Source organism: Mustelus asterias, chromosome 12, assembly GCF_964213995.1.
Source record: "Mustelus asterias chromosome 12, sMusAst1.hap1.1, whole genome shotgun sequence".
Taxonomy (NCBI): Eukaryota; Metazoa; Chordata; class Chondrichthyes; order Carcharhiniformes; family Triakidae; genus Mustelus; species Mustelus asterias.
This window is the reverse complement of record NC_135812.1, coordinates 2,334,960-2,356,401: the sequence shown is the minus strand read 5'-3', so window position 1 is coordinate 2,356,401 and position 21,442 is coordinate 2,334,960. Positions and strand designations below refer to the sequence as shown.

At 45.4% G+C, this 21,442-nt stretch overlaps 1 protein-coding gene across 1 annotated transcript in view; it reads left to right on the top strand.

Moving 5' to 3' along the window:
• The first annotated feature begins 550 nt into the window (after positions 1–550).
• The window catches only part of LOC144501164 (telomerase-binding protein EST1A-like), a 290,259-nt gene continuing 269,367 nt past the window's right edge, over positions 551–21,442 (top strand). Inside the window, exon 1 of the mRNA XM_078224572.1 lies at positions 551–695. Coding sequence (XP_078080698.1) covers positions 551–695 — 145 coding nt within the window. The remainder of the gene's footprint in view (positions 696–21,442) is intronic.

Below are 21,442 nucleotides of genomic sequence, written 5' to 3'. Positions count from 1 at the left end.
GCCCTGGTTTGAGACCTGGTGTAATTCTGTACTTTTTTGCACGTGGCTTGTCAGCTTAATTTCTACTCCCATCTTTACTGAGGCCAATTCCTGTTAAATGATCACCTTATTTTTATTGCTAGCCTCTGTCACTCTATTGCTGAATAACTCTGATGTGCTGTGGCTGAGTGGTTGCCCTCTTGTCTCTGAGTCAGTGGATCTTGGGTTCCATTCTCACTGCAAAGATCTGAACGCATAATTTAGGTTGAAACTCCAGTCCAATACCGAGGGAGTGCTGCACTGTCTGAGATGCTGCCTTTTAGATGAGAGGTCAATATTGAGAATCTAGTTTTCCCCTCTGGCTGATGAAAATTTCTCATTGTTCAAAGAGAAAGCAGGGAGTGCTTCCTAATGTCCTGGCCACCACAAACAAATTCACTAACTTGTGAATATTGCTGTGCCTGAATGAGCTGCCCTGTTTCCTTGCTTATTTATCTGTAATGAGCTTTAGGAAATCCTGCGGTTGTGAAAGATTCTGTAAAAATGCAAATTTTCTTTTTTGTATGGCAGAATGGAGACCTTCCCGTCGGTGGCTGCGAATGTTCTGAAGGAATTCAGAGTGCTGCTTCAGCACAGCCCGTCCCCCATTGGTAACACCCGCATGCTGCAACTCATGGCTATAAACATGTTCGCAGTACACCATTCCCAGCTTAAAGGTGAGTTCGAACTTTATTTCTTGAAAGACTCCACATTGACTACAACACATAAGAGGCAAATGCTACTAATAAATGAAATGAGGAAGTAACATTGAACTCATCTTTGTGGCAATCTTTCTTCCGTTGTAGTCCGTCATGCTTTCCAGACACACATCAATCGTCAATGAACTGTCTTCATTACAATATTGAACAATTCGATCAAATTTTTCAGATATGATTTGCTGTTTACAGATTTGTGTCATCGATCACCGTGCCTTTCCAATGACAAGTCATTTTGCCCCAGATTATTGTATCTAAAAGTTTCCCATCTAACAACATTAGGCTGACTGGTTGCCAAGTGAATCCATTCCCTCCTTTTAAAACAGGAGTGGAACATTTGCAATCCTCCAGCTCTCTGGCCTTTCTCCCATATCCAAGGCGGTCTGAATGATTGTGGCCAGAGCCTTTGCATTTTCCATCCTTACTTCCCACAATAACCGGTATGTGTCCCACACGGATCAGATAACTTTTCAACTTTAAGGACTGCCGGCATGTGAAGTTTCTCCTCTTTATTGCTTTAGAATGCCATGTCTCTACTACCTCTTCCTTTAATGTTGTCAACATCCTTTTAAATTGTGAAGACAGATGTAAAGTACTCATTGAGTATTGTAGCTGATTCTCTGCCTCCGAGAGAAGATCTCCTTAAGCGGCTCCACCCTTTGTGATTTATTTGTGTCTGCCATGATTCAGTTGGTAGCACTCTCATCTTTGAATCACAAGGTTCTGGTTCAAGACCAATACTGCGGTGCAGTCCTGAGGGAGCGCTGCACTGTTGGAAGTGCCATCTTTCAGATGAGAAGTTAAACCAGGGCTGTATCTACCTGTTCAAGTGTGTGTAAAAGATTCCATGGCACTGTTGCAAAGAAAAGCAATGGCATTATCCCCCATGTCCTGGCCAATATTTATCCCTTAATCAACAGCACTAAAAGAACCCAGATTATCTGGTCATTATTACATTTGTGGGAATTTGTTGTGCACAAACTGGATGCCATGTCTTCCACACTAAAACAGTCACTCCTTTATTTGGCTATAAAGTTAAAAAGTTTATTTATTAGTCACAAGTACATTACATTAACACCGCAATGAAGTTACTGTGAAAATCCCCTAGTCGCCACACTCCGGCGCCTGTTCGGGTACACTGAGGGAGAATTTAGCATGGCCAATGCACCCTAACCAGCATGTCTTTCAGACTGTGGGAGGAAACTGGAGCACCTGGAGGAAACCCACACAGACACGGGGAGAACATGCAGACTCCACACAGACAGTGACCCAAGCCTGGAATTGAACCCGGGTCCCTGGCGCTGAGAGGCAGCAGTGCTAATCACTGTGCCACTGCGCTGGCCTTTGAGAGATGGTTGTGAAAAGTGCTATATAAATTAAAGTCTTTTACTTATGTTAATAAATGACTTTATGTTCTTTACACTTTATGTTATACACTGATCTTGTCACATAACTTCCTTAGTCACTCTTGCTTTCTTTTTCTGTTCCCCTCTACACTTTCCATTTTCTACTCAATTCTCTGCTGTATTATGTACCTGATGTGGAGATGCCGGCGTTGGACTGGGGTAAACACAGTAAGGAGTCTAACAACACCAGGTTAAAGTCCAACAGGCAGCAGCGCTCCGAAAGCTAGTGGCTTTTGCTACCAAATAAACCTGTTGGACTTTAACCTGGTGTTGTTAGACTCCTTACTGTATTATGTACCTGACCGTTATCAGAAGCCCCCTTTACTCATTTTATTTTAATCTCTATCTTTAGTTATCCAGAGGGCTCTAGCTTTGGGTGCCTTTCTTTTTCCCCCATGTTCCATACTCGAATCATGTCCTCTTTCAAGATATCCCATTGTAATAAACATTAGTGAGTTTGCTGAACGACTTCACCCAGACCGTGTCTTGAACTGCAAAGCTGAAGAACACCCATGGGACTGGCAGTGTTGGGTGCTAGGAGTATATACAAAAGCATCAAGTGCTGCAGTGTTTTAAGTCTTTTACTGACTGCTTGGAATCCTTATCAAGGCTAAATTGGGACTTAACCGTATAGTTCGCAATTTCAGTATCCTATTTGACCCTGAGCTGAGTTTCTGACCCCATAGCCTTTAAATCAGTAAGACTGCTTATTTCTCTACCTTTGTAACATTGTCATCTTTACTCCAGCCCATCTGCTGCTGAAATACACCCCCTGCTTTTATCACCTCTGGACTTAATTCCTGCTATGGAGATGCCAGCGTTGGACTGGGGTAAGCACAGTAAGAAGTCTCACAACACCAGGTTAAAGTCCAACAGGTTTATTTGGTAGCAAATACCATAAGCTTTCGGAGCGCTGCCCCTTCGTCAGATGGAGTGGTTATCTGTTCTCAAACAGTGCAAACAGACACAGAAATCAAATTACAGAATACTGATTAGAATGCAAATCTCTACAGCCAGCCAGGTCTTAAATGTACAGACAATGTGGGTGGAGGGAGCATTCAACACAGGTTAAAGAGATGTGTATTGTCTCCAGACAGAACAGTCAGTGAAATTCTGCAAGCCAGGGAGGCAAGCTGTGGGGTTACTGATAATGTGACATAAATCCAACATCCCGGTTCAGGCCGTCCTCATGTGTGCGGAACTTGGCTATCAGTTTCTGCTCAGCGACTCTGCGCTGTCGTGTGTCGTGAAGGCCGCCTTGGAGAACGCTTACCTGAAGATCCAAGGCTGAATGCCCGTGACTGCTGAAGTGCTCCCCCACAGGAAGAGAACAGTCTTGCCTGGTGATTGTCGAGCGGTGTTCATTCATCCGTTGTCGTAGCGTCTGCATGGGCTACAACAACGGATGAATGAACACTGCTCGACAATCACCAGGCAAGACTGTTCTCTTCCTGTGGGGGAGTACTTCAGCAGTCACGGGCATTCAGCCTTGGATCTTCAGGTAAGCGTTCTCCAAGGCGGCCTTCACGACACACGACAGCGCAGAGTCGCTGAGCAGAAACTGATAGCCAAGTTCCGCACACATGAGGACGGCCTGATCCGGGATGTTGGATTTATGTCACATTATCAGTAACCCCCACAGCTTGCCTCCCTGGCTTGCAGAATTTCACTGACTGTTCTGTCTGGAGACAATACACATCTCTTTAACCTGTGTTGAATGCTCCCTCCACCCACATTGTCTGTACCTTTAAGACCTGGCTGGCTGTAGAGATTTGCATTCTAATCAGTATTCTGTAATTTGATTTCTGTGTCTGTTTGCACTGTTTGAGAACAGATAACCACTCCATCTGACGAAGGGGCAGCGCTCCGAAAGCTTATGGTATTTGCTACCAAATAAACCTGTTGGACTTTAACCTGGTGTTGTGAGACTTCTTACTGTGCTTAATTCCTGCAACATACTCCTGGCCAGCTTCCTATCCTCCACAAACTCCAGATTATCAGAACTAGCTGCCTATACCTTGTCCTGCATGATGTTTCGCTCACCCATAGGTCATATCTTTGCTAATCTGCATTGCCTCCTGATACCCCAACATCTCAAATTAAAATTCTCATCCTCATTTTTAAAGTCCTCCATGGCCTTGCCCCATCCCACCTGAGGAATCACTTCCAACCCTGAAACAACCCAAGAAGAATGGGGTAAAGCTAGCATTGGTGCAACAGTTAGATATGACCTTTGTTCAGGAGATCAGGACGTAGAATTGATTTGGGTGGAGTTGTGGAATAATAGGGGAAGGAGTCGCTAGTGGGAGTGGTTTACAGGCTCCCCAACGGTGACCAGTGTATAAAAGACGAAATATTGGGTGCTTGTGATAAAGGGATGTCAGTAATCATGGCTTATTTTAATCTACATATAAAGTACAAAAATCACATTGGCAGTAATGAATGAGGCGTTAATAGAATGCTTTCAAGATAGTTTCTTGGAGCAGCATGTCTGGAACCAACCAGAAAACAGGTTATATTAGACTTCAATATTGTGTAATGTGATAACAATAATTAATGACCTCAGAGTAAAGGCACTCCCAGGCAGCAGAGACCACACTATGATTGAATTTTCCGTCCAGTTTGAAAGGGAGAAGAATGGGTCCAGGACTAGAATTTTAACCTAAAATAAGGGCACCTATGTGAGCATGTAAACTGAGTTGCTGAAGTAAACTGGGATACTAAACTCGAGGATAGGTCAATAGCGGAGCAGTGGCAGATATTTAAGGCCTTAGTTCAATTATTCAAAATCAGTAAATTCCTACTATAAAGAAAAATTCACACAAATTCCATGGTTAACTAAAGAAGTTAAAAGCATCAAACATGAGGAAAGATCATATAACAGTGTAAAGATGAATAGCAGGTTTGATACCCAGTCAGATTATAAAGAACAGCGGTGAATAACTAAAAGGTTAATCAGGAGAAAGGAATTAGAGTATGAGAGGAAGGTAGCTAGAAATTTAAAAACAGATAGTGAGAGTTTCTGCAGGTATTTAAAAAAGGAAAGAGTCAGTAAAGTAAGTGTGGTTCCTCCTCACAGTGAGAATGGGGAGTGTGGTTCCTCCCCACAGTGAGAATGGGGAGTGTGGTTCCTCCTCACAGTGAGAATGGGGAGTGTGGTTCCTCCCCACAGTGAGAATGGGGAGTGTGGTTCCTCCTCACAGTGAGAATGGGGAGTGTGGTTCCTCCCCACAGTGAGAATGGGGAGTGTGGTTCCTCCCCACAGTGAGAATGGGGAGTGTGGTTCCTCCTCACAGTGAGAATGGGGAGTGTGGTTCCTCCTCACAGTGCGAATGGGGAGTGTGGTTCCTCCTCACAGTGAGAATGGGGAGTGTGGTTCCTCCTCAATGAGAATGGGGAGTGTGGTTCCTCCCCACAGTGAGAATGGGGAGTGTGGTTCCTCCTCAATGAGAATGGGGAGTGTGGTTCCTCCTCACAGTGAGAATGGGGAGTGTGGTTCCTCCTCACAGTGAGAATGGGGAGTGTGGTTCCTCCCCACAGTGAGAATGGGGAGTGTGGTTCCTCTTCACAGTGAGAATGGGGAGTGTGGTTCCTCTTCACAGTGAGAATGGGGAGTGTGGTTCCTCCTCACGGTGAGAATGGGGAGTGTGGTTCCTCCTCACGGTGAGAATGGGGAGTGTGGTTCCTCCTCACGGTGAGAATGGGGAGTGTGGTTCCTCCTCACGGTGAGAATGGGGTGTTAATTGTACATATTAAGGAAATGGCAGATGAAATGAATAAATATTTTTGCTTCTGTCTTCACAATAGAGGATACAGAAACATTGCAGTAAATCAGGAGGCAGGAAGGGAGAGAGGGACTTGGTGAAATTAAAATCACTTGGTAAGCAGTACTGAACAAACCAATGGGGTGCGGGCTGATAAGTCTCTGGATCCTGATAGACTTCCAACCTTGAGTCTTAAAAGAGGTGGCTAATGAGGACGTGGAGGCGTTGGTGTTACTTTTCCAAAATGAAAGGTTCCATCAGACTGGAAAATAACACATATAACCCTCCTAATCAAGGAGGGAGAAAACAGGAAAGCATAGGCCAGTTAGCTTGACGTCTGTCGTGTGAATGTGTTAGATTGATCTTTAAGGAGGTTACAGCAGTGTGGCCAGCTTTGTCATCTGGACCCGAAACGTCAGATCTTTTCTCTCCTTACAGATGCTGCCAGACCTGCTGAGACTTTTCAGCGTTTTCTCTCTTGATTTCAGATTCCAACATTGCAGTAATTTGCTTTTATTTTGGCCACTGCTGTGGCCAGTTAGAAAAGGTCAAGATAATCAGGAAGAGTCAGCATGGTTTTGTGAAAGAAATAATGTTTAACCAATTTATTTGAGTTCTTTAGCATGGCAGCTAAATTTGTAGATGACACAAAGATAGGTAGGAAAGAATGTTCTGAAGCAGACATGTGGAAGTTGCAGATGGATATAGATAGGCTGAGTGAGCGGACAAATATCTGGCAGATGGAGTTTAATGTGGGAAAATGTGGAGTTGTTCACATTGGCAGGAAGAATAAAAAAGCAGAGTATTACTGAACCAGAGAACAAGTGCAGAATTCCGAGGGGCAGAGGGCTGTTGTGTTCTAGTGCACGAGTCACAATAAGTTAGTACACTATACAACAAGTAATCAAGGAGGCTAATGGAATGCTATCCATTATTACCAGAGGAATTGAACATAAAGTAAGGATGTTATGTTTCAGTTATTCAGGGCATTGGTGAGACCGCATTTTGAATACCGTGTGCAGTTTTGGTCTCTTTATTTAAGGAGGGGTGTAAATGTGTTGGAGGCGGTTAGGAGGAGGTTTATTAGATTGATACCTGGAATGGGCGGGCTGTCTATGAGGGAAGGTTGGACAGGCTGGGCTTGTTTCCACTGGAGTTTAGAAGAGTGAGGGGTGACTTGATTGAAGTTTATAAGATGCTGAACGGTCCTGACAGGGTGGACGTGGAGAGGATGTTTCCTTCTGTGGGTGCACCCTGAACCGGGGGGCACTGTTTAAAATTAAGGGGCACCCTTTTAGGACAGAGATGAGGAGGATTGTCAGAGGATTGTGCGACTTTGGAACCTCTGCCTCAGAAAGCGGTGGAGGCAGGGTTGTTAACATTTTTAGGACGGAGGTGGATAGATTCTTGTTAGGCAAGGGAGTCGGTGGTTATTGGAGGGGCGGGGGGGGTGGGGAGCGGGGGGGCGGGGGGGGGGGGGGGGTGGGAGGTGGACGGGAACGTGGTAGTCCCAATCAGCCATGATCTTATTAAACAGTTGAGCAGGCTTGAGGGATCAAATGGCCTGCTTCTGCTCCTATTTTGAATGTTGGTATGAAAACTGCCCCTGAATACTCCATTCCTGAGCCCTGCTTCTTTTGCCCCACCTTTCTCGCTGCCTGATTTTCACTCTGGAATCCTTCCCATATCTTCTTGCCTCTCCAGCAATCTTTTTGATTTGATTTATTATTGTCACATGTATTAACATAGAGTGAAAAGTATTGTTTCTTGCGCGCTATACAGACAAAGCATACCGTTCATAGAGAAGGAATGAAGAAAGTGCAGAATGTAGTGTTACAGTCAAAGCTAGGATGTAGAGAAAGATCAATTTAATGCAAGGTAAGTCCATTCAAAAGCCTGACAGCAGCAGGGAAGAAACTGATCTTGAGTTGGTTGGTAAGTGACTTCAGACTTTTGTAGCTTTTTCCCGAAGGAAGAAGGTGGAAGAGAGAATGTCCGGGGTGCGTGGGGTCCTTAATTATGCCGGCTGCTTTGCCGAGGCAGTGGGAAGTGTAGACAAAGTCAATGGATGGGAGGCTGGTTTGCGTGATGGATTGGGCTACATTCATGACCTTTTGTAGTTCCTTGCAGTCTTGGGCAGAGTAGGAGCCATACCAAGCTGTGGTACAACCAGGAAGAATGCTTTCTATGGTGCATCTGTAAAAGTTGGTGAGAGTCGTAGCTGACATGCCAAATTTCCTTAGTCTTCTGAGAAAGTAGAGGTGTTGGTGGGCTTTTTTAACTATAGTGTCGGCATGGGGGGACCAGGACAGGTTGTTGCTGATCTGGACACCTAAAAACTTGAAGCTCTCGACCCTTTCTACTTCGTCCCCATTGATGTAGACAGGGGCATGTTCTCCTTTACACTTCCTGAAATCGATGACAATCTCCTGCATTTTATTGACATTGAGGGAGAGATTATTGTTGCTGCACCAGTTCACCAGATTCTCTATCTCATTCCTGTACTCTGTCTCATCATTGTTTTCTCCCTAAAACCCAACTCTCTGGCCATGCTGTACTTCTAATATCTCCCCTATTTGCTTGATGTCGGTTTGCCTCACCTCTAAAGCAAATTGACACACTTTTCTACTTTAAAGGAGCTTTGTAAATGCAAGTTCCTCTTGTTATATTGGCAGCCAGTGGATCAGTAGCAAAGGAAGATAATAAGGGTAATATAGAACAGCCCTTCTGTGTGCCTGGATTATATTTCTACTCGCCTAACACTGAGCAACTCACCCTAAAGTTAGAAGCTAAAGCAGGTCTTCACTGTGACTAATTCGTTATATTCCCATTTTTCTGCTCAATAATTATTCATTCTTGCACAAAATCTAGTGTGAGTGAAACACTTTTGGGTGTTTGACAGATGTGACTAGGTGCTGTGTAAAATTAGGTATTATATTGTTCCTCAGTTCGCTCCAGCCTTTTCACCTATTAAGTGCCATATTAAGTTAGAACGGTTGTAAAAATAGTTCACTGACTGATATGTATCAGTGATTTTGGCAGTTGGAACTTGGTATAGGAACTGAAATTCTAGTCAGCACCGAGTCCACCTCGGTGGGAGGGGGAATACTGCATCTTGCTGCCAGTGACACCTGGGGTGAGAGAGAGGGGAATGAAGAGGAAGGAGGAAGAATGACTCCTTCTGGCCATTAGTCCATTGCGGAATGGAAGATGTTTTCCTTCAACAGCTGGCAAATTGGTCAGTTGTCCTCATTTGTTTTGTGTGTCTTTTGAGGAGCCAGCTATTTATGAGGGCTCCACAGTGATTTCACACAAGGTACTTGAGCAGGTCTTTTCATTCAGCACTCTAAATCTGCAGAGGAAATTTTTCCAAATGGTAGACTGTCATGTCTGGGGAGGGCCAGCCCTGAAATGACCCAGACACGTGTAAGAGACACATTAAAACGCAATTTTAAAAAATGATGGATGAAAACAAATTTATCTCCACACCTGCCGCATGAACTGGAAACTCGTGAGTGAGTGAATGTAACCAGCTTGGGTCTGACACAAAAACAGGGCATTCCGCTTTTCCCCATTGCCTATCCTCAATTTCTTTTCACATCTGGGAATGATAAAGACTACAAATCGCAGATTGTACCATTTTCAATACAATAACACAGATTTTTTTATTGCAATGTAGGAAGGTTTCTAAAAAATGCTTTTCTTTTTCAATGCTTCCCGCTCCAGAATGCATTGTAAATTACATGTCGTCAGAATCTTCGGGTTATAATGTGGCCCGCACCAAGAGCTTGAGCAAGGCTGTCTTTCAGGGCATGTACAAAATGGATGCAGATGCAGCAGTGGTTTTCACTTTGTTTAGCGGATCAGCTTCTTAAAATAGTTATCCCTCTTATTGACTTATACCACCATTGACCTGGAGTATGTTCAGGAAACCTGTTCACAGGTCCTGGCCTGCACTGTGCTACAAGTGGACACTAGATGGTGTGTGAGTGGCTCTTTTTCCAATAACCTTTCTTCTGGGAGAAATGACTGTGCCAGTCTGAGAACAAGACGCAAGTCTGTAGTGAGATACAAACTGGCATCCTCCGCTCCAATGAAAAGATTTAGTGTGTTGCCTCATAGAATCTCTACAGTGCAGAAGAGACCATTCGGCCCATCATGTCTCCACCGATTCACTGACAGAGTATCTTACCTAGGCCCTTTCCCTCGTTCTAGGACCTCACACATTTACTATGTCTAATCCACCTAACCCGCACATCTTTGGAGTGTGGGAGGAAACCGGAGCAAGTGGGGGAAACCCACACAGACACGGGGAGAATGTGCACATTCCACACAGACATTGACCCGAGGCTGGAATTGAATTTGGGTCCCTGGCACTGTGAGGCAGCAGCGCTAACTACTGTGCTGGCCCTGAATGCAAAAGTGCAAAGTAAATCTGTACTGTTAGACAGGGTCACTGTCACACGCTGCATCAAGCTGACTGGCCAGACTGATGGCAAACTGAGACCCAGGAGTCGGAGCAGAGTGAGTGGAGAGAGCCGGGATTGGGAACAGAGGGAGAGGGGAGACCCGGGATTGGGAGCAGGGTGAGAGACCCGGGATTGGGAGTAGGGTGAGAGGAGAGAGCCGGGATTGGGAGCCGAGTGAAAGGAGAGTCCCGGGATTGGGAGCAGAGTGAGAGGAGAGACCCGGGATTGGGAGCAGAGCGAGAGAAGAGACCCGGGATTGGGAGCAGAGTGAGAAACCCGGGATTGGGAATAGAGCGAGGAGAGAGACCCGGGATTGGGATCAGGGTGAGAGGAGAGACCCGGGATTGGGAACAGAGCGAGAGGAGAGACCCGGGATTGGGAGCAGGGTGAGAGGAGAGTCCCAGGATTGGGAGCAGAGCGAGGAGAGAGACCCGGGATTGGGAGCAGATCGAGGAGAGACCCGGGATTGGGAGCAGAGCGAGGAGAGAGACCCGGGATTGGGAAGAGGGAGAGGAGAGACCCGGGATTGGGAGGAGAGCGAGAGGAGAGACCCTGGATTGGGAACAGAGGGAGAGGAGAGACCCGGGATTGGGAGCAGAGCGAGGAGAGAGACCCGGGATTGGGAGCAGAGCGAGAGGAGAGACCCGGGATTGGGAACAGAGGGAGAGGAGAGAGCCGGGATTGGGAACAGAGGGAGAGGAGAGAGCCGGGATTGGGAACAGAGGGAGAGGAGAGAGCCGGGATTGGAAGCAGGGTGAGAGGAGAGACCCGGGATTGGGAACAGAGTGAGAGGAGAGACCCGGGATTGGGAACAGGATGAGAGGAGAGAGCCGGGATTGAGAGCTGAGTGAGAGGAGAGACCCGGGATTGGGAACAGAGGGAGAGGAGAGAGCCGGGATTGGGAACAGAGGGAGAGGAGAGAGCCGGGATTGGAAGCAGGGTGAGAGGAGAGACCCGGGATTGGGAACAGAGTGAGAGGAGAGACCCGGGATTGGGAACAGGATGAGAGGAGAGAGCCGGGATTGGAAGCAGGGTGAGAGGAGAGACCCGGGATTGGGAACAGAGGGAGAGGAGAGACCCGGGATTGGGAACAGGAGGAGAGGAGAGAGCCGGGATTGAGAGCTGAGTGAGAGGAGAGACCCGGGATTGGGAACAGGGTGAGAGGAGAGAGCTGGGATTGGGAGCAGAGCGAGGAGAGAGACCTGGAATTGGGAACAGGGTGAGACAAGAGACCCGGGACTGGGAGCAGAGGGAGAGGAGAGACCCGGGATTGGGAGCAGAGGGAGAGGAGAGACCCGGGATTGGAAGCAGAGGGAGAGGAGAGACCCGGGATTGGGAGCAGAGGGAGAGGAGAGACCCAGGATTGGGAGCAGAGGGAGAGGAGAGACCCGGGATTGGGAGCACACATGATGATCACAACTTTGGTTGCTTTTCGTTGAAAAAAATCTGTGTTAAGTTTTACTGAATAGTACAATGGCAATAAACCCAGAAATCCTAGAGTGTACGCGGCAAAAATGGCTCCTGCGCAGCAATAAACAACTTGGAAATAGGCCAGGGTGTTTATTCAATGTACAGCAGCCGTTTATTGCCTAGTACACTTTGGGATTCTTACATTTATCACTTAATTTTCACTGCCTCTTTCAGCTTACCACCACCAGTACGCCTCAGTGGTTTCACTAACTGCTTTTGCCTTGATCCGGGACAGTTTAGGGATTAGAGAGTCCTGCTTCAACCCTACCAGACCTCAGTGTTCATTTGCCTTCACACCACTGCTCTCAACCCATCCTAGTTGAGCATACCACACTGAGTTCCCCTTCCACCTTGTGACTGATTAAAATCACATTACACCTCACACCTAGCACTTTAATCAATAGCAGCGTCTGTGCTGAAAACTCACCTTGTGCATACTTGTGAGAAGATGCTGTACATTTTTACAGTCAGTCCGTCATTTCTATGAATCACTGTTGAAGATATCTTCTGGGCTTTTTACAGCAAGCCGTTTTTGATGTAAAAAGGAATTCAATTTGTACTCAGCTGTGCTCAATTTAGTAAATGGGGGTTCCTGTTTCTTTCTCCCTAGTTCCTGGAATTAAAACCATATCTTGTGCACAAATTTTTATGTTATTATTGTATGAAATTCACCATCAATCATTGGCCATTAATCACTGGAGGTGCACACAGCACCCTGCACAAACGCTCAACATATGCTGAGGAAACGCAAAGCAACACAGGGCACCCAGGAGACTGAGAGCCAAAAGGTGAACACAGAATCAAGACAAAGCTCCCCCCACTCCCCCTCCCCATCCCCCTCCCCCTCCCCCTCCCAAACTCTCCTCCACCTGTCACCCCAATCCCATTCTCCCCTCTATAATCTTGCCTGTTGAGGCTGGGTATCTATCATTCTGTTTCCCCTTCACATAGAGCCTGGTATGTACAGCGTTAAACATCTGTACTAAAGCTCCACACTGTGGGCTGATAGAGCAGACATGGTGCAGCTGGTATAAGACACTGGTGGTTTCAAGAACTGCTGTCTATTGGGATTTGGTGTCTGCAGAGAGAGAGTGAGAAAGGCTGGGGTGGCAGGCTGCCAGCCCTGGTTAGCTTGCCCCCACTTTAGTCATTTCTGGCCAGACATGGATTAGTCTAGTATAAGACCCTGGGCACTTCACTTGCTGGCACTGATCGGCAGGATGTGGGATTTTTTTTGTGTTGGCTGACTTTTTTACCTCTCTGAGAATTTGGAGAGCTCTGAGATTCACTTTCTTAATGTACAGTTTTCCTCGAACAGCCCTTTCTGCTGTGGCTGCTTATTAATAGATTACATATGTGGTCCTAGTTTACATCAGTATTGAAATATTTTACGTGGGACCGAGTATATTTCCTGAGGAAATTTTAAAAGGATATTTATTGGAGGTACAAAAAAGACACTAATTTATATTCCTTTTGATTTCTAACACATGAATTTCGTTAATAAATTAAAATGTTATCAACACAATAATATTTGAAGCAGGGAGGTTTGATTTGGTGTGCCTGTTTGTGGACCAGTGCCTGAATCTGACATTTCGGAATGCTTGCTTGTGAACCTTATCCAAAGGCATAAACTCTGGGCTAATTGTTGTCTCTCCTGATCTTTCTGGACACCCCCACATTTTGTACAAGAGCTTCTTTCTTTCTTTCCCCCCTCTGGGCCCCTGGGTTCATCGGTCTGTGTAATTTCTGGCAGGTTGGTGAGTTGGCATCCTGTTGTGAGCCTCTTGCCACTCTCTTACTGGCATTGTGCGTAGTGGCATCCACCCTCTATTATTGATTGGCAGCTAAAGGTTTGATTATTCCATGCTTGGTGAGTGTTGCAGCATCAACGTTGTATCTGCGTTCTTCTGGAATTATAGAATGATTCAATTTTACAGTGCACCATGAGACTTTTCAGGCCATTGTACTCATGCTAGGATCTTGGGAGAGTTATATTTTATCACAGAGTCATACATCACAGAGGGAGGCAATTCAGTCAGTGGTATCTGTGCCGCTCTTTTACAGAACTATCCAAGAAGTCCCACCGCGCTCTGCTCTTTCCCCATAGATCCACAAATATAGTTCCAGACCCTTCAATTTTCATCTCATATTTATTTACTCCCTTTTTACAAGCTTATGATTCATTCTGCTTGTAATGGGACATTGTGTTTTCTAACTTCGCCCTATTTCTTTGATAAGCCTGTAGTTACTGATTAATTTTTATCTTGCCACTTTCTTCATTTTAGAAAGTTGAGTAAGATGCATTGCTGAAAGCAGTGAAAAGAAATTGAGGGTAGTTTTTTTGTTCTGGATATTGGTCACTCTCAGAATTGGAGGGGCGACACAGATCTTGTATATTGACGGTAGTGTCAGAGGCCCTCCTGATAATTTCCTCCTCTCCAACAGGACCAACATTGTTTGAGTGAGGGTGAGCGGCACTCTCCCTATCATATCCAGAAAATGTGGGTGAAAATTAACATTCATTTGGACCAATACCAGATGAGAAGGATTAATTCAAAAGCAAAATACAATGGATGCTGGACAATCCATCGCGCCCACCAGCCTCCCATCCATTGACTCTGTCTACACTTCCCGCTGCCTCAGCAAAGCAGCCAGCATAATTAAGGACCCCATGCACCCCGAACATTCTCTCTTTCATCTTCTTCCATCAGGAAAAAGATACAAAAGTCTGAGATCACGTGCCTACCGACTCAAGAACAGCTTCTTCCCTGCTGCTGTCAGACTTTTGAATGGACCTGTCTCGCATTAAGCTGATCTTTCTTGACACCCTACCCATGACACTATAACACTACGTTCTGCACTCAAAGAAAATTACAGCACAGGAGCAGGCCCTTCGGCCCTCCAAGCGTGCACCGACCATGCTGTCCGACTTAACTAAAACCCCCTACCCTTCCGGGGACCATATCCCTCCATTCCCATCCTATTCATGTATTTGTCAAGACGCCCCTTAAAAGTCACTACCGTATCCGCTTCCACTACCTCCCCCGGCAACGAGTTCCAGGCACCCACCACCCTCTGTGTAAAAAATCTGCCTCATACATATTCTTTAAACCTTGCCTCTCGCACCTTAAAGCTGTGCCCCCTAGTAATTGACTGTTCCACCCTGGGAAAAAGCTTGTGACTATCCACGCTATCCATGCCTCTCATAATCTTCTCACTTCTATCTGGTGCAGCTTATCGACATAGATAAGCTGCAGAGCTGGGCTGAGAGGTGGCAAATGGAGTTTAATGTGGAAAAGTGTGAGGTGATTCACTTTGGAAGGAGTAACAGGAATACAGAGTACTGGGCTAATGGTAAGATACTTGGTAGTGTGGATGAACAGAGGGATCTGGGTGTCCATGTGCACAGATCCCTGAAAGTTGGCACCCAGGTTGATAGGGTTGTTAAGAAGGCGTACGGTGTGTTAGCTTTTATTGGTAGAGGGATTGAGTTTCGGAGCCAGGAGGTCATGCTGCAACTGTACAAAACTCTGGTGCGGCCGCATTTGGAGTATTGCGTACAGTTCTGGTCGCCGTATTATAGGAAAGATGTGGAAGGGTTGGAAAGGGTGCAGAGGAGATTTACCAGGATGTTGCCTGGTATGGTGGGAAAATCGTATGAGGAAAGGCTGAGGGGCTTGAGGTTGTTTTCGTTAGAGAGAAGAAGGTTAAGAGGTGACTTAATAGAGGCATACAAGATGATCAGAGGATTAGATAGGGTGGATAGTGAGAGCCTTTTTCCTCGGATGGTGTTGATTAGCACGAGGGGACATAGCTTTAAATTGAGGGGTGAGAGATATAGGACAGATGTTAGAGGTAGGTTCTTTACTCAGAGAGTAGTAAGGACGTGGAATGCCCTGCCTGCAGCAGTGGTGGACTCGTCAACGTTGAGAGCGTTCAAGTGGTTATTGGATAAACATATGGATGATATTGGAATAGTGTAGATTAGAGGGGCTTTAGATTGGTACCACCGGTCGGCGCAACATTGAGGGCCGAAGGGCCTGCACTGCGCTGTAATGTTCTATGTTCTCTGTTCTATGGTCGCCCCTCAACCTCTGTCGTTCCAGTGAGAACAAACCAAGTTTCTCCAACCTCTCCTCATAGCTAATGCCCTCCATACCAGGTAGATCTTTTCTGTACCCTCTCCAAAGCCTCCACATCCTTCTGGTAGTGTGGTGACCAGAATTGAACACTATATTCCAAGTGCGGCCGAACTAAGGTTCTATAAAGCTGTAACATGACTTGCCAATTTTTAAACTCAATACCCAGGCCAATGAAGGCAGGCATGCCGTATGCCTTCTTGACTACCTTCTCCACCTGCGTTGCCACTTTCAGTGACCTGTGTACCTGTGCACCCAGATCTCTTTGCCTATCAATACTCTTAAGGGATCTGCCATTTACTGTATATTTCCTATCTGTATTAGACCTTCCAAAATGTATTACCTCTCATTTGTCCGGATTAAACTCCATCTGCCATCTCTCCGCCCAAGTCTCCAACTGATCTATATCCTGCTGTATCCTCTGATGGTCCTCATCGCTATCCGCAAATCCACCAACCTTTGTGTCATCCGCAAACTTACTAATCAATCCAGTTACATTTTCCTCCAAATCATTTATATACTCGCTCCTTCTCTATGAATGGTATGCTCTGTCTGCATAGCTTACAACAAACAATACTTTTCACTGTATGCTAATACATGTGACAATAATAAATCAAATCAAAATATAGAAAATGTGCAAAATACTCAACAGGTCAGGCAGCATTGTGTGGGGAGAAACAGAGTTGACATTTCGGGTCAGTGATTTACATAAGAACACTTGAGTTCTGTTTCTTTCTCCCTGTGCTGCCAGACCTGCTGACCATTTCCAAAATTTTATTTTTTATGCCAGACTAGAGGGGCTGAAAGTGTGGTGTTTTGTGGGTGCTTGCTGTTCTGTGCTGAGGCCGAGTTAGATAGTGACAAGGGAGCCAGAGGGTTTAGCAGTAGACAACCAAGTAGAGGCCACATTCAGAATAACCATAATCTTATTAAATAGTCTGAATAAGCTTACTCCTGCTTCTAATTCGCATGTTAGTATATATGTTCGTAGTCTCATGCTTGTGTGAACTTTTTATCAGATGCCTTTGGTTTATGGTTTAACTGCTTTCTTTTATTCACAGAATGTGGGCATCACTGCCTATTTATTGCCCATCCCTAATTTCATAGAATCCCTACAGTGCAGAAGGAGGCCATTGAGCCTGCAACTCACAACAGTCCCACCCTATCCTCTCATATTTACCCTGCTAGTCCCCCTGACACTATGGGGCAATTTATCATGGCCAATCAACCTAACCTGCATATCTTTGGACTGTGGGAGGAAACCGGAGCACCCAGAGGAAACGCACGCAGACATGGGGAGAATGTGCAAACTCCACACTCAGCTACCCGAGGCCGGAATTGAACCCCAAGTGCTAATCATTGTGCCACGTGATAGTGGTGATCAGCCGCCTTGAATCGCTGCAGTTCATGTAATGTAGGTCCACCCGCAGTGATGTTAGGGAATTCCAGGATTTTGACGCAATGGCAATGAAGAAACAGTGATATATTTCCAAGTCAGGATGGTGGGTGGCTTGGAGAGGAACTTGCAGGTGGTGATATTCCCATGTGTCTGCTGCTTTTGCCTTTCGAGGTGTAGGGGGCGTGGGTTTGGAAGGTGCTGCCTAAGGAAGCTTGGTGAGTTCTTGCCATGCATCTTGTAGATGGTACACACTGCTGCTACTGCTGCAAGATGGAGTGTTTGCGGAAGAAATACCAGTTAAGCTGGCTGCTTTGTCCTGGATGGTGTTGAGCTTCTCGAGTGTTGTTGGAGTTGCACTCATCCAGCCAAATGAAAAATGTTCCATCACAGTCCTGACTTGTACCTTATAGATGGTGGACAGGCTTTGGGGAGTCAGAAGGTGAGTTACTTGTTGCAGAGTTCTCAGCCTCTGACTTGCTCTTAAAGCCATGGTGTTTATGTGGCAAGTTCAGTTCAGCCAATGGTGTTATAATGTAACCAATGGTAACATGTTGTGAGGATCAGCTGACCCGGTATAAATACTAAGTAGATGGGGTTTATGAGGAGCTTGTGTGGCCCAGGGCATGGCCGGAGTCTTGGTGTCATTAAGTTTCTTTATTAAACCTTTTTCTTTGATTTACTTTGTGAAGTTAGTCCTTTTATTGCTTGCAGCTGAAATATCTTTACTGCCAGATGAACAAGTTGTATCCCCCAGGATGGTGGTAGTGGGGGATTCAATGATGTTAATGCTATTGAATGTCAAGTTTTAAGTTTAAGTTTATTTATTAGTGTCACAAGTCGGCTTACATTATTAACACTGCAATGAAGTTACTGTGAAAATCTCCTAGTCGCCACACTCCGGCGCCAGTTTGGGTAACACTGAGGGAGAATTTAGCACGGCCAGTGCACCTAACCAGCATGTCTTTTGGACTGTGGGAGGAAACCGGAGCACCCGGAGGAAACCCATGCAGACATGGGGAGAATGTGCAGCCTCTGCACAGACAGCGATCCAGGCCGGGAATCGACCCCAGGTCCCTGCTGCTGTGAGGGAGTTCTAATCACTGTGCCATTGTGCAGCCCCAAGGAGCATTAGTTAGATTCTCTGTTGCGGGAGATGGTCATTGCCTGGCATTTGTGTGGTGTGAATATTACTTGCCACTTGTCAACCCAAGCCTGAATATTGTTCAGGTCTTGCTGCATTTAGACATGGACTGCTTCAGTGTCTGAGGAGTTGGGAATGGTACTGTCATCAGCAAATATCCCATTTCTGGAATGGAAGGAAGGTCATTGATGAAGCAACTGAAGATGGTTGGGTCGAGGACACTAACCCTGAGGAACTCCTGCACAGATGTCCTGGAGCTGAGATGATTGACCTCAAATCACCAAAACCATCTTCCTTTGTGCCGGGTATGACTCCAACCAGCGGAGGATTCCCCTCCTGATTTCCATTGAGTCTAGTTTTGATAGGGCTCCTTGATGCCACACTTGATAAAATGCTGCCTTGATGTCAAGGGCTGTCACTCTCACCCCACCTCTGGGGTTCAGCTCTTGTGTCCAATTCTGAACCAATGCTGTAATGAATTCAGGAGCAAAGTGACCCAAACTGAAAGTCAATGACCAGGTTATTGCTGAGTAAGTGCCACTTAAAACACTGCTGATGACCCCTCCTTTATTGATGATCACGAGTAGATTGATGGGGCAGTAATTGTCTGGGTTGGATTTGTCCTGCTTTTTATGTATAAGTCACACTGAGAAATTTTCCACGTTGCTGGATAGATGCCAGTGTTGTAGCTGTACTAGAACAGCTTGGATATGGACAAGACTAGTTCTGGAGCACATGTCTTCAGGACTATTGTGAGAGCCTATAGACTTTGCAATATCCGGTGTCTTCAGATGCTTCTTGATATTACGTGGAGTGAATTGAATTGGCTGAAGACTGACATCTGTGATGGGGACCTCCGGAGGAGGCTGCGATGGATGGATCATCCTCCCAGCTCTCCTAGCTAACTATGTTAGATTCTGTAAGTATGTTAATAAATACAGCTGGAACTCCTTTATCCGATCGTTTCCACTTACTTTATTTTCAAAACGTAACCTGCTGAAGCATGTTGCTAGGCAGCACTGGAGAGTTGAGTTAGTTTTTTGGATTAGTAATTTGAGTGAAGTCACATGCCATGATGAAGTTTTTGGGGAGTGATGTTGGGAAGATGACTGATGATCAGCGTGTGGGCAGCTTCCCTCTTTTTCCCTGCTGTGTGCCACTGTTCCTGATGTAGCAATAGAGACTCATCAGATGAGTTGCAAACTTTGCTTGGTTCCTGTTGTAATGTATCATTATTCCCAGAGTGCAGCCAGTTTCACATTGGAAAAATCACAGGATAACGGGAGGAATTTAATCCACCATTTTTCTGTTGGTGCAAACTCCATCTAGATCTAATTGGTCTAATCTCATTTTACTGTCCTTTATCTTTATCCTTTTATCTTATTTTCAAATATTTAGCCAGTTTCCTTTTAAATCATATATTCTCTGCCTTGTGATAGTGCCATGATATGGAAATGCCGGCGTTGAATTGGGGTAGGCACAGTAAGAAGTCTCACAAAACCAGGTTAAAGTCCAACAGGTTTATTTAGTAGCACGAGCTTTCAGAGCCCTGCCCCTTCATCAGGTGAGTGGAGAGTTTGGTTTACAAACAGGACACCTCTTTAACCTGTGCGTTACCCTCTCTCCACTCACATTGTCTGCACCTGTAAAGACATGATTACCTGTTAAGACTCGCATTCCAACCATTATCTTGTAATTGAGTCTGTGTCTATATATGCTGTGTCTGTGAACCCAACTCTCCACTCTCCTGATGAAGGAGCAGCGCTCCGAAAGTTCGTGCTACCAAATTAACCTGTTGGACTTTAACCTGGTGTTGTGAGACTTCTTATTGTGATAATGCAACCCAAGAATAACCCTCTGTGTGAAAATATTTTGTTCAATCCTCCCTGCCCCGTCTCCATTTCTTGTATACCTTTTTTTAGAACCTAATTTTTGCTGTTGCATCTATTCATCCCCGGAACTTGGCACATCCTTTACTCCTAGTTGGAATATATTTACCCTGCACCTTATCCATCTCCTGTTTCACTATCTCCCATTTCTGATCTGACATTTTTCCCAGGCTAATAATCTGGTTGATGTCTCCTTTCACCCCTCTGAAGTTAGAGAATTTCCCATCCAGGATTCCTCTATTTTCTTTGTCTGTTACAACTTGATCCTAATCAGGTTAAGTCCAAGTGTTTGCCCTTATGGGTTCTTGCTTGTTCTGCTTCATCATTCAGAAGCAGGTCCAGCCTTGCATCCTAATTTGTTGGACATGTAATAAACTGATTCAGAAAACAGTCCTGGACACATTCGGAGATCTCCCCTCCACTTTGACCGCATTTGTCTTGTCCTAGTTGACTGTGGTTAATTCAAGTTTCCCCCATACCTGCAATGGACACTATTGTAAACATTTGTTCAAAATCATGTTGGGTTTGTGCCATTTAAAGTGGGCCTTGGGGTCAGCTTTAAACCCATGTCCCTTTATACCTACCGCAGAATCAGTCAACACATTTCAATGCTTATTGCTGCCCTTTCATAATAAAGACGTTAGGTTTTTGTTAAGTTTCATTGTGGTATTGTTGGCCTTGACTTTAGTTCATTGCATTGCTTATTCTATTTTTGTGTTGGTTGAGTCAAGCTGTAGAAAGATGCTGCAGTGCTGGTGAGTGCAGTGCAGCTGAATGCAAGACATAAACCACCAACATCATTCCGATTCTCCACCATGCTGCAGCCAATCCTTCGGGTACATTTTTTATAGAAATGTATACTTGATTGCAAAGGTCAGCTGGAGTATCACAAGTACTAACGCAGTATTTAAGGTTAAGGTGCTATGTTAAGCATTGCCTTGAAGTAGGCATGTGGCTACCAATGAGAAACAGAATCTGGTTTAGACCAGAGGACGTTGACCAAGTGAAATTGTCAATGTTTCAGCTGGTCA